Raw genomic sequence first — 11,438 nt, 5'->3', positions numbered from 1 at the left:
GAATATTTGGTCTTCGGCTTGGGGTGGGCCATAAGAATCAAATGGGTCGGGTACCGTCTGCAACATCGGCTCAATGACTGGGTCAGAACTGCGTTTTGAGGTCAGCTAGGTCCTAGACTTGGTTCACATGGTACGCACGCTTTAGCGGTGAATCTATCAAACAAGTCCATGGTAGAACGAACGACTAAGCAGACCTGCACGTCAAAGTTCAAAGTAAACGAACAGTATGCTTTGTAGAAAACCCACTTTGCCCTGTACCACGTCCCACACTTCTTCTTCATGTTCGATAATTTCCCGGTAATGAGCAGCCTTAAGGTCGTCGAGATCATCCACCTGCTGCTGAAGAACTGACAACGCCTCGCGGAAGCTCTGTAAATCTAGAAAGCAACCCTCGTCTCAGTTATGGCTTCTTCTTGCATGATCGGGTTTTCGTACTTCGCTCTTTCCTGTTCATATTCCGCATTTCTGTATCCCGGATAACTCGACTCTTCTCCCGCAGTGCACGTTCGTATGATGCGGACCGTTCCTGTGGAGTCATTGAATGTGTTATCACCCAAGTTCATATCCAGTTCAAACGCACAGTCACTATGGTACGGTAGGTCTCCAAGTGTTGGCGCAGCGGTTTCTCAAAGCTCTTATCAATTGTTTCAGCCTATTTCTACATATCAGCACGGACAAGTTCATTTCTGACGACACAGATTGACTGACCAGAACATGCCAATGGTTCCCGATGAGATGGTGAAGACCAGAAGCAGCTTGTAAGCGCGTCCCCGACTCGTATGATGGACCCTTGAGGCTGGAGCAGGATAAGAATAATATACAACAGCGAGGACATAAGAAATCTCGCACCTGCTGCAGGCCTCCATTGCGTCCGCGAATGCTGCAGTTGCTTTCGACATGGCGACCAGAGCGAGACGGTAATTTGCAGAAGAGTTCATGAGCTGCATCCGGGTGCATTGGAACACTTAGGTTTCAACAAATGCCGAAAGATCTTACTTCTTCATATGCCTGAAGACTTGCTTTTAAGTTGGACCTTGTTATAATCTTCTCTGGGCCATTTGCGCCGAAATTCATTTGTGAGACATTTGTAGTATCGGAGAAAGTAGGTGAAGGGGGTCCTGGTGACGAGTTGCGCCTTGAACTGAAAGCAAGGCCTCGGAGGGAACGAGGACGATTACGAGCCATGATAGTGATGGTAGGTGACGAAACCGCGCAGTTGCAGATATGCGCTTGCCGTATACCACGCTCTATTTGGTATGCTCTTCCGGATCAAGCGCCACAAACTTTCGCTTTTTTTATTTTGTATGTTCAAGTTCTTGCATGTCACTGTGCAACGTATATGTTTCGCACTTTGTTTCGCCAATGTTGATGTATCAGTCACACTTCTAGTGTGCTCAGAATTTCTGTCATTTCAAGAACATCATTTGCAAGGAGACAGTAACAGCTGACGGTCGTTATACGCCTCAGATGATATTTCCTCTGCCACCCGTTCTGCTTTGACACGCCATGTGTCACGCAAAATTGAAAATTGAACGTCAATGTCAGTCACCCTAAAGACACGATGAATATTGGCATTCGAATAAAAAAACATTTGATACTCACCATTAGCTGGTTACTTTCTGGCACCTGCAATCATGCTCATCTTGTCGGGTGCATCTCTCAAATAGAACAGCTTCGCCCGTCTCATTCTACCCCTCGGCGGTTTTCGCACAACCTTTATCTCCTTCACATGCGGCGAATTGACGAATATCTGCATATCCACACCCGTTCGCTGCAGAATGTTGCGTAGAACAACGGAAGTGTCGGGACCACGCCGCCGTATCGAGAGCAGCACGCCCGTGAAAACGGATGGCGCATGGTCCATAGTGATGGTGAGGATGGAGCCTGGCTTCAATTGGCTGGGAGACTTGCGGGAAAATAACGTTCGGAGCATCTTTTGCTTGTCCCGAGGAGGAAGATTTTTGAAGAGGTATGGCATAAGGCCTTTGCCTTCCCGCAGAGCATTGGGAATATGCGAAGTTGGTTCAGGACGTATAATGGCGGCTTTGGAGAATGGGTACGCCTTTGCCTTTGCCTCTGTCTTGGCTGCGGTCGACATGGACCTTGTAGTCCATCGCAAGAAGTTTGGCAGCATGACGCCGCAGAACGGTAAGCCTGACCGTAATGGTGGTCGAAGACAGAAATTCGATATGCCGATTTCGGAAATTCTTCACCCAATAACTTGACCAAATTTTCGGCTGGACACAAATACACAAGCGTAGAATTATATGATGGCCTTGTAAATGTAATTTTGGATAGACTACGTTACACAAATAACAAAACAAAACGAAGAACGACAAAAGAGAATGTGACGCACTTCCGTTTGAGCCTAAAACCCGCGTCCACGACCTCTGTGGGTGCATGTTAGCAGAAGAAACAAAATGATGGAGGTAACATACCGGCTACGCCCTCTGTATGGATTATATCCGCCATAACCACCTCGGTAGCCTCCCCTGTAGCCTCCTCTATACCCACCCCGACCACGCCCTCGGTTGAACCCAGGGAGATTGGTCCGCTTTGCCGTAACCTGAAAGCATATCAGTTATAGCATACCTGCCACAAGAAATTTTCTTCTGACCTTGATCAAACGGCCGCGGAATAGAGAGTTGTCCATGGTTAAAGCAGTATCAATGTGTTCTGGCTCGGCAAACTCCACGTACGCGTAACTAAGAGACATCAATCGCTGTAGGCAGTATGCTGGAGAAACTGACCCCTTCGGATGTCCTGTAAACTTGTCGCACAGAATGGTAACTCGATTTATAGTTCCACAGGCCTGAAAATGACCCTGGATCTCCTCTGGTGTGGCACTGTAATCAACCTGTTTGAAAGATCAGGAAAAAAAGACAGAAGAACCGAAGGGCGCGACGGCACTGACATTACCGACATAAACGCTCCGACTGTCCGCAGCGGCTTTATCTTCATCTGTTTCCATCGGAACGCCAGCATCCAAGCCATCGTTATTGACCTTTTCCGCCTCAGCCTGCATCTCTCGAAGCTTCATAGCTTCCTTTTCCATTTCCTCCACCCGTTGCTTCATTAGCATAATTTCCTGTGGTCCGTCAGCAAAGAATGAAAGTAACGCGCGACGAAGATACCTTGGTCTCAGCTTCCTCGCCATCGTCGATTATCGCCTCTGGTTCACCGGTCGCCGGAGGTTGCGTTGACTCGACTTCGGTCATTACAGCGTGAGGGGAGAGGTGTGTTTTGTTTGGCAACACGTTGCACTGCCTGAAGCTCTTCGGCAAACAAAGGCACGTGGTATCCATTGCGTCATTGTTCTTCTGGGTATTGTCATGTCTCTTATGTGATTTAGGTGGAGACGAGACACCGAAAATACCAACAATAGCCCCCTTGATTTCTCCGCCGTGTACGGGACGACGAGCAACTGTTCGGCGCCCAGGGGCCATCTGCCTGGTCAGTAGACCAGATGGTGAAACCAAGGCTACGTCAGAGGGGATGCGAAATGCGAAATCCGCTTCTATTCGTGGCGCAGGAGAATGACGTGGTGGACCTTTTCGAAGGGAGATAGTTACCGATGTGACGATCGCAGCATTCCATACCCCAATTAAAATGTCAAGTTCATACACACTGAGCGCTACGATTGCCTTATACAACCGTCACAGCGATACATGTACGACTCCACAGTCAGTCTCAGGCACGCGAGGCACTGCCGCACTCGGCATAATCGGCCCGGTTCATCTTCCCGTTTCGAGAATAACCACGTGCAAAGCGCAAATTTAGGACTTTGGTCAGACGTCTTACTTGGATTTATACCTTCATCGCCTCTTCGTTACATTCATGACAAAGGGGCCCCTTAACACGCCCATGGCACACCAGTCAAAGAAGAAGCGCACCGACGAGGAACCTCTCACTCCGGACGTAGGCCAGAAACCAATCCAGCTCCAACGCAGAAGGGTGTGGAGGGCTTGCGAAAGCTGTAGGCACGTTGACTTCGCTTCTCAGGATTTCAATGAGAAACTTATCTTTTTTTTTCTCTTTTTCAGGCGCAAGAAGATCAAATGCGATGGCTGTGAACCTACCTGTTCCCAGTGCAGCACTTCAGGCTCACAATGTACTTGGTTGCAAACCAAAGATAGGGCCGCGCTGAGTCGGCAGTGCGTCATTGCCACTTACTTTGCCATGATTGGCTCTGATAGAAATTTCTAGCTATGTCCAGGAGCTTGAGGCGCGTTTGCTTCACATGGAATCACTCTTCAAGCAGGTTGCCCCAGTACTCGAGCAAATCGGGACTTCGACTAACGGCACCGCTTCGTCCTCATCTGATACCACGACATCAGCACCAGCATTAAATCCATCTAAAACTGCTGCCGCTGCTGCTGCTGCGGCCATATTACGGTCCATAGCGCCTATCCAACGGCCACCTGAGCCAGCCTCCCCAGTCAAGATCGAGGACGATGTCAGTGAATCATTTGGTCAGCTCGCACTTGATGAGTATGGTCACATGAGGTGGATGGGGGGCTCTTCATCGATGTCTTTGATCCAGTCATTCCGCGCCTTGACAACATCTCCACTTCATCGGATATCGCCTGCGGAGGAGGATCCTCATGCACCTGGCCCGAGCATCAATAAATTATATTTTCCGGCCTCTGTTTTTTTCGGCCAAGTTCATGCTCTCCCCGGACCAGAAGAAGTAGAATACCCAGAGCGGGATTTGGCGGACAAGCTCGTACGTTTTGTCTCTTTAAGTCACCCCAAACTTCCATAACTTTTCTCACATAGGTCGAAACATATTTCGCGCGTCTCCATTTCCTCATGCCTGTCATTGATAAGCCCTCTTTTTTACTTCAGTACACGAACGTCATGAATAACATTCATGACCGTAATCTGGTGCGCAGCCAAACCGCTTTTATATCTCTAATCTTCGCGGTTTTCGCTTGTGCTGCTAACATCGTGCAAGATCCCCGTTTGTCGACAAGCGGGCGGCTTGATGATGGCGGCATGGGAATGGTATATTACGAGCGGTGCGTATCTATTCTGATGCCGATCAGGAGCGGAAAACGGTTGATAATCAAGAGATAGGGCCCTTATCCTCCAATACATTAGCCATGCTAGCATACAAGCAGCACACGTCCAGTGTTTCATCCTTCTATCTTCCTTTCTCTGTTCCGTCAATTGTCTTCCTCAAGCGTGGATTCTCGTCGGCCAAGCCGTTCGAACCGGTCAAGACCTTGGACTTCACGTGAGTCCGGTTATTATTAGTGTACCGTCTTTGTCTCACCTTTGGACCCACAGCGCTCTCCGCGTAGACTCATACTCACGCCCATCGAGAAAGAAACGCGTCGAAAGATCTGGTGGGGTGTGTATACGTTAGACCGTATGCTTGCCTTAGCTCTTGGCAGACCGTTGGGTATCAGTGACTCTGATTGCGATGTCGAGTACCCATGCGAGGTGGATGACGATTATCTCTCGGAGTACTTCAAGGGGACCACCTTTAATCAGCCGTTCTTGATGACGGGTACGGTTGCTCTGACCAAGTTATACGAGATTACGGGTCGGGTTCTCCGGCAGGTTTACTCATTGGATAACTGTAGGGAGAATTTGGAACCAGAGAGGAAGGCCGAGCTTGAAATTACCGTGGAAGTTCTTCACGCAGAGCTTACACAGTGGTGCGAAGATCTACCTAACATGCTCAAGAAGGATCCTAAGACTCCGGAGCAATCCGCTCTGGCTGCAGTACTTTGCAGCCATTACTACTCCGTTCTTACGACCCTTCATCGCAATCTCCTTCCAGTGAACCGAGAGGATCCATCGACGGAGAAGTCAGCCTCTCAGGGTGTGTCGTCAGCACGCGCGTGCATACAGCTCTCACCCTCGATCAGAAATGTAGTGCCTCCATCACACCATTTGGCATTTTTCATACAGCACTTGTTTGGCTCTGCTGTCATCGTTCTCCTGTACGCAATGCATGCGTCTGAAGCCAAAGCTTCCACACAAGCCATCGAAGAAGCCAAGGCCGCCCTTGTTGCGATTGAATCTTGGGAAGGGACTTGGCCTGGTGCTCGCAAATGCAAAGAGTTACTGGCGGAACTTATCGCTACGGCCACCGATGCCGTAGCCAAAGGGACAAAGTCTGACTCTAACACCCCCCCTCCGGCTGCTCCTCATTCCCCTGCTCCCCAACGTCGACGTTCAGTCACAATAACCACCGTACCAGCCAATACCATTCCCGGAAGAATGCTGAAGAGCAAAAACACTTCGCGCCGAAACCGATCGAGGGAACAAAGCGGCGCTCGTCGTCTAGCTGCGTCGCCTTATCATGTTGACAGTGAGTAGCTCTTTTCATGAATTACTGTGATTGACTCGCGGATCAATAGCCGCCCTCCGAGCGAGATCGACATCCCGTAAACGTGGACACGATGATCCAGAGGATGGTTCATACTATCAGAGCTTCACGAGTCCTACTTTGGCCCCCAGCAACAATAGTTCGCCCTCTTCCATGAGTGTTCCATCGCCTGCTATGTCCGCCAATGGCCTTTTGCAGGACAATAGCCCCACACTCGCTTCGACATCTGCATATCCATACCCTGGGACTTCGAATCAACCGCCTGCATCGCCTCTTTATGATTTCGACTATGGGCTATCGTCCAATCCCTTGGGTCAAGGGACGTCGCAGCAGTGGAATAACTCCGACGGTTCGAGCGCACTTGACGCCTACTCAGCCGATGGTGCCATGACATATGAAAGTCCGTATGGTGCTTATCCTGCCGGCCTTGATACCGGTTACTCTGGTTATGAGCCTTCGGATGGTATCGGGTCCATGGGATTATCCACGACACCTCCCACTGCGTCGTTCAACGCCTCTGGACTTCCGTTCCGTGGCCTTGAGTTTATTCGCAATTTTAATAATTCCGGAGGATATAGTATGGACCAGGACTCACTATGGCAGAGTTACGACCCCATTGATTTTGATTACGGTCCTGACTTACCGTTTACTCTAGGTGATTCAGATATTCAGACATAGCGTTACTTTCTCTTACCTTTGAACATATCCTTCGATTTCGATTATCATCCTCTATGACGCCGTTATATTTGTTGACATGAACGTACGAACAGTGATGAATGATCCTGTCGTGTATGATTAGAGATGTATGTAATTCCTTTTTGTATCGATATCGTATGATTACCTTCTTCTACTAAGTCTGGTTACACTATCTCTTGCCTCATATACATATGTATTTTTTCTAACGATTCTGAAGAACGTGTATGTTGGCACTAAAGAGCATAAATTGATACCAATTAATGAGCAGCAAGATAAAGCCTTATGTACTTATGTTAGGGCTAGGTGCTGCCTTAGGATATATAAAAGGCACTAACTTCCTTGAAGGACTTGCTGCCGCTGTTGCTGATTACAGTGACAGGTTATCGATTCACCATGTAGCACACAACTATGTTTTACTTCCGTGATCACAGTACTATAGCAACCTATAGTCCTTTGTATATCCAGGATTCCTCCAAAAAGTTGCACTGTTCCACACAGTGCGTCCTGCATCCATTTACCGGAATCAACTCGACTCCGAAGTCTCATGTCAGCGTTAACCTCGGTCCGGTTATACTTGGTCGCCGGATGACCTGGTTCCCCAGATTCAATTTCTTCCCCCACTATAGCAATGGTATATCATCCAGTCGTCGAGCTCACTTCTGAGGCATCATGGGCAATGGTTCGCCTTTTCAACGTAAATGTCGTATAGTGTCCAATTGACCGCCCCAGGTGGAGGACAAGTTCTCGCCTTATGCGAAGGAGACGTTAGCAAAGTTGATCACATTCCTTGAAGTGAGTCTTGTTAATTCTTTGGATAATATATTTGACATCGGTGCAGAATGAAATAATGCCATCAACGAAACTGGCCCATGCCCAACTGCCCGCTGACCCCGAAAAGCGATGGAAGACTGTCATTCCCGTCATCGAAGAACTCAAAGCTAAAGCTAAAAAGTTGGGCTTGTGGAATCTGTTTTTGAGCAATACACACTATCCCGAATTTGGTGTACCACTCAGTAATCTTGAGGTTCGTGTCAGCATTCACTCTTCTTGAAATCCGTTAAACCGCAATAGTATGCCGTGATGGCGGAGGTTCTTGGTCGAGGAGGTCCTATTGCCTCGCAAGCTGTCAATTGTTCAGCGCCCGATACAGGAAACATGGGTACGCTTTGTCGCTCAATATGAGTGTTGCTTCCAAGATCAATGAATGGTTACAGAGGTGTTGGCTCGTTATGGCTCTCGAGAGCAACAGCAGAAATGGTTGGTACCTTTGCTGAATGGAGAGATACGTTCTGCATTTTCCATGACCGAAAAGTTTGGTTCGTCAGTGCCTAGTGGTACTCTTGACAAGTACTTAACATCACTTCTCGAGCAGTGTCTTCCTCAGATGCGACCAACATCCGGACATCCATTCGACGAGAGGGTGACGAAATTGTCATTAATGGTCATAAATGGTCTGTCCTTTGCAATCTTGTTGATAATATAATGCTGAAGCATTGATAGGTGGATTAGCGGTGCTGGCGATCCAAGAACGCGCCTTCACCTTGTCATGGGCAAAAGTGATGCCACCAACAAAAATGCGTACAATCAGCAGAGCGTTGTCATCGTTCCTGCCGATGCACCCGGGGTCACAGTTGTTCGACCCATGACAGTCATGGGATACGACGACGCGCCGGAAGGACATTGCGAAATCATATATGAAAATGTCCGCGTGCCCTTGAGTAACCTTGTTTTAGGATGGGGTAGAGGATTTGAGGTTTGTAACTACTGCACCGTAGGGGTTAATTGTTATCTAAGCTTTACTAGATCATTCAAGGACGTCTTGGGTGCGGTTTACTGGGGTCCTCTTCAGTTTGCGAGAACTAACCAGCCCACAGCCCTGGACGTATCCACCACTGTATGCGAACCCTCGGTGCTGCACAGGCCGCTTTAGATACCATGCTTCAGAGGGTCACTGATCCTTCACGGAAAACCTTTGGGAAATACCTTTATGAGCACGGTTCGAATTCACGAGTCTCCATCATCATAGGGAACAGCACTAACTAGGGTGTTTTCATGGACCAGGTACCGTCATCGCGGATATTGCGAAGTCTCGTGCTGAAATCGAGTCCGGAAGATTACTCGTTTTGAGTGCCGCATTGATGGTTGGTGCAACCACTCTTACAAAGTTGTCATGTTTACCTCGTATATGTCCTGCAGATCGACAAATACAAGGCCAAAGGAGCTCTTAAGGAGATCGGTATAGCCAAGGTAAGAAATTCGACGACATAATGATAATTGTCGACATTTCTCATCCTGTGAGCAGTTCACTGTTCCATCCATGGCCTTGACTGTTCTTGACCGAGCTATGCAATCTTTTGGCGCTGAGGGTGTATCCCAAGACCAGAATCTGGCCGAGACCTGGGCAGGATTGAGGACGCTACGTATTGCAGATGTGAGTGCTAACTATTTGTCTGGTTACCCAGAATACTTATTATCTTCTTCACAGGGACCTGACGCGGTAGGTGCTCAGTGCAAGCTTCTCATCACTCTACTGATTATTTCAGGTGCACATCCAACAAGTCGGTCAGAGGGAGCTCAAGCGGGCTCCTGCACTGGTTAAGAAAGCGGCAGAGATTAAGAAGAAAGAAAAAGAGATGCTGGAGAAGGCAGGTTTCAAGTCTCATCTGTAGCGACGTCTCTATGATTCAGCATTGTAAAATATAGCAAATAGGAATGGATGGAAATATTAGCACTTGGTGCCGCATATGATCCACCGGGCCGGTTATTACGTGAGAAATTATATTGTGCTTTGTTTTGCTACGCCTACAGCGCGTCTTTCATCAACACCACCATGTCGAGTCGAGGTCGTTCGACGTCGCCAAAACCGCTGCAAGGCAGAGGCCGCGATGCATCCATGTCTCCGCCAATATCTCCCAATGCCAATGCTAAGGTTGTCATTGTAACCAACCTTACTCGAAACGTCGTCGAATCGCACCTGCAAACCATCTTTGGCTTTTATGGCCATATAATAAAAATTGACTTGCCTTTGTTTGGGAAATGTGCGTATTGTATTGTATGCCTTTTTAATTTTTTTCGCTGATAAGCCGCCTACTTACAGCTGGCCAAAACAAAGGAAAGGCTGCCCTGGAATACTCTGACCCTGTTTCAGCACACAAAGCTGCCTCGCATATGAATGGCGGCCAGCTTGATGGCGCTATACTCAAAGTCGAGTTATCTAATCTTCCAGTACGTTCGCGCTCGCGCTCGCCAAAGGCGCGTCGGGGCGCACGTTCGTTCTCTCGCTCCTACTCCCGATCTCGAAGTCGTTCGCGCTCTCCACCTGGAAGATACCGTCGTCGAGGGGGATGGGATGGGTACAGAGGAGGAAGAGGCGGCAGGAGAGGTGGGGGCTTCTATCGTCGGGGACGTTCTCGCACGCATTCGCGCTCTCGGTCACCTCCACGCCGGAGTGGTGACCGCCTCGGTCCCAGGAGGCGGTCCCCGAGCTATCAGCGTGGCGGTTACGGCAGAAGGAGGTCCAGGTCGAGAAGTTATTCTGTTCGCTCGAGTCGCTCAAGGTCAAGGTCTTACTCGCGTTCCCGCTCGAGATCATCCTACTCGTCATATTCTAAATACAGCAGAAGTAGGAGCCGGTCTAGGTCTGTTAGCAGAGGTAGGAGGAGCCATAGCCGGGATGATATTCGGGATAGTCGATCCAGATCACCTATGCGGGACTAAGATTCTTGTAGTGAATAATGTTTGTGGGAGTCTAGGGATCCATCGTGGCCTAGTTCGTGAGTCAATCGACAGAACAGACTAGGCAAACTCCCGGCTTCTGTACGAGATAGTTTTCAAATGTGGTCGTCGGATGATACAACCTCAAAATGTAATTGGTACAATTCTTCATACAAGCGAGTTGTTACATGTTCAAAGCTCACTCTGAAATCCTTCATCTCGTTGTGGGTGCGAGTATTCAAGCGATCGATGTTGGAATTCATATTCCATCCCACCAGTGTCTCCTTCGTTATCATCGCTTTCTTCAAAACAGTACTCTTGGCCTACCTCCCGTTGCACCCTGAGCTGTTCAAATATGCTGATAGTCTTTGGCAGATTCGGGGATAGCCCAAGCATTTTGTAGCATTTGTTAAGCTTCCCCACCTCGCCTTCCGAAACCAGTACTTTGTCCAGTTGTTGCTAAAAGTAACCCCCAGGATTGTCCCGCTGCACATTGATGAGGGCGGTTGTCAGACCAGTCGCAAGGTTGGCCAAACTCTCAGGGTTGGGCCTATAGAACGGTGGAGAGTCTTGAGTGACGCCACTTACTTACTTCTCTTATGGTGTACGTAATGGGGACCGGCATTCACTGTGGACATTGCGGCTGCTTACCTACCTACCACTCAAGTAGCCGATGCTATCACAT

The 11,438-nt window shown here is 48.7% G+C and overlaps 5 protein-coding genes across 5 annotated transcripts; 3 read left to right on the top strand and 2 right to left on the bottom strand.

The window, feature by feature from the left end:
* Positions 1 to 311: 311 nt before the first annotated feature.
* BT62DRAFT_655145 (uncharacterized protein) lies at positions 312 to 1,268 on the bottom strand. Its single transcript, XM_043181784.1, has 5 exons — positions 997 to 1,268; positions 850 to 941; positions 709 to 796; positions 581 to 652; positions 312 to 526 (listed from the first exon to the last, which is right to left on the bottom strand). The coding sequence occupies exons 1-5, from the start codon at positions 1,183 to 1,185 to the stop codon at positions 401 to 403; spliced, it is 567 nt and encodes a 188-aa protein (XP_043042469.1). The 5' UTR covers positions 1,186 to 1,268; the 3' UTR covers positions 312 to 400.
* A 344-nt stretch (positions 1,269 to 1,612) lies between these two features.
* Positions 1,613 to 3,218, bottom strand: BT62DRAFT_979073 (RNA-binding domain-containing protein; the record flags this gene model as incomplete). The annotated part of the gene is made up of 6 exons (XM_043189408.1): positions 1,613 to 2,085; positions 2,515 to 2,566; positions 2,618 to 2,705; positions 2,751 to 2,857; positions 2,915 to 3,088; positions 3,135 to 3,218. 6 exons carry the CDS (start codon positions 3,216 to 3,218, stop codon positions 1,613 to 1,615), a joined length of 978 nt encoding a protein of 325 aa, XP_043042468.1.
* Positions 3,219 to 3,782: 564 nt separating this feature from the next.
* Positions 3,783 to 7,280, top strand: BT62DRAFT_985389 (uncharacterized protein). Its single transcript, XM_043189934.1, has 7 exons — positions 3,783 to 3,980; positions 4,044 to 4,154; positions 4,207 to 4,726; positions 4,780 to 5,021; positions 5,080 to 5,239; positions 5,293 to 6,325; positions 6,375 to 7,280. The coding sequence occupies exons 1-7, from the start codon at positions 3,838 to 3,840 to the stop codon at positions 7,019 to 7,021; spliced, it is 2,856 nt and encodes a 951-aa protein (XP_043042467.1). The 5' UTR covers positions 3,783 to 3,837; the 3' UTR covers positions 7,022 to 7,280.
* Positions 7,281 to 7,440: 160 nt separating this feature from the next.
* BT62DRAFT_944800 (acyl-CoA dehydrogenase NM domain-like protein) lies at positions 7,441 to 9,795 on the top strand. Its single transcript, XM_043187924.1, has 14 exons — positions 7,441 to 7,718; positions 7,769 to 7,831; positions 7,878 to 8,063; positions 8,111 to 8,198; positions 8,254 to 8,355; positions 8,412 to 8,490; positions 8,540 to 8,792; positions 8,843 to 8,862; positions 8,914 to 9,035; positions 9,101 to 9,180; positions 9,236 to 9,286; positions 9,342 to 9,470; positions 9,525 to 9,536; positions 9,583 to 9,795. Exons 1-14 carry the CDS (start codon positions 7,668 to 7,670, stop codon positions 9,706 to 9,708), a joined length of 1,362 nt encoding a protein of 453 aa, XP_043042466.1. The 5' UTR covers positions 7,441 to 7,667; the 3' UTR covers positions 9,709 to 9,795.
* Positions 9,585 to 10,851, top strand: BT62DRAFT_654971 (uncharacterized protein). The gene is made up of 2 exons (XM_043181783.1): positions 9,585 to 10,077; positions 10,137 to 10,851. The coding sequence occupies exons 1-2, from the start codon at positions 9,756 to 9,758 to the stop codon at positions 10,754 to 10,756; spliced, it is 942 nt and encodes a 313-aa protein (XP_043042465.1). The 5' UTR covers positions 9,585 to 9,755; the 3' UTR covers positions 10,757 to 10,851.
* Positions 10,852 to 11,438: the final 587 nt, after the last annotated feature.

This window comes from Guyanagaster necrorhizus (genome assembly GCF_019112545.1).
Source record: "Guyanagaster necrorhizus MCA 3950 unplaced genomic scaffold BT62scaffold_6, whole genome shotgun sequence".
NCBI lineage: Eukaryota > Fungi > Basidiomycota > Agaricomycetes > Agaricales > Physalacriaceae > Guyanagaster > Guyanagaster necrorhizus.
The sequence above is the reverse complement of the archived record's forward strand: the minus strand, read 5'-3'. Positions and strand labels throughout refer to the sequence as shown.

What these genes read in the sequence shown, in the direction of transcription:
- BT62DRAFT_655145 (XM_043181784.1), bottom strand. Translation starts at nt 1,185, where the DNA reads ATGGCTCGTAATCGTCCTCGTTCCCTCCGAGGCCTTGCTTTCAGTTCA. An exon ending in GCAATGGAGGCCTGCAGCAG is followed by an intron (nt 797 to 849) that starts GTGCGAGATTTC and finishes ATCCTGCTCCAG; the next exon opens with CCTCAAGGGTCCATCATACG. An exon ending in GGAACCATTGGCATGTTCTG is followed by an intron (nt 653 to 708) that starts GTCAGTCAATCT and finishes ATGTAGAAATAG; the next exon opens with GCTGAAACAATTGATAAGAG.
- BT62DRAFT_654971 (XM_043181783.1), top strand. Translation starts at nt 9,756, where the DNA reads ATGGAAATATTAGCACTTGGTGCCGCATATGATCCACCGGGCCGGTTA. An exon ending in CTTGCCTTTGTTTGGGAAAT is followed by an intron (nt 10,078 to 10,136) that starts GTGCGTATTGTA and finishes GCCTACTTACAG; the next exon opens with CTGGCCAAAACAAAGGAAAG.
- BT62DRAFT_944800 (XM_043187924.1), top strand. Translation starts at nt 7,668, where the DNA reads ATGGTATATCATCCAGTCGTCGAGCTCACTTCTGAGGCATCATGGGCA. An exon ending in GTCATTAATGGTCATAAATG is followed by an intron (nt 8,491 to 8,539) that starts GTCTGTCCTTTG and finishes AAGCATTGATAG; the next exon opens with GTGGATTAGCGGTGCTGGCG. An exon ending in TTTTGAGTGCCGCATTGATG is followed by an intron (nt 9,181 to 9,235) that starts GTTGGTGCAACC and finishes TATGTCCTGCAG; the next exon opens with ATCGACAAATACAAGGCCAA.
- BT62DRAFT_985389 (XM_043189934.1), top strand. Translation starts at nt 3,838, where the DNA reads ATGACAAAGGGGCCCCTTAACACGCCCATGGCACACCAGTCAAAGAAG. An exon ending in GGGATTTGGCGGACAAGCTC is followed by an intron (nt 4,727 to 4,779) that starts GTACGTTTTGTC and finishes TTTCTCACATAG; the next exon opens with GTCGAAACATATTTCGCGCG. An exon ending in GTCGCCTTATCATGTTGACA is followed by an intron (nt 6,326 to 6,374) that starts GTGAGTAGCTCT and finishes GCGGATCAATAG; the next exon opens with CCGCCCTCCGAGCGAGATCG.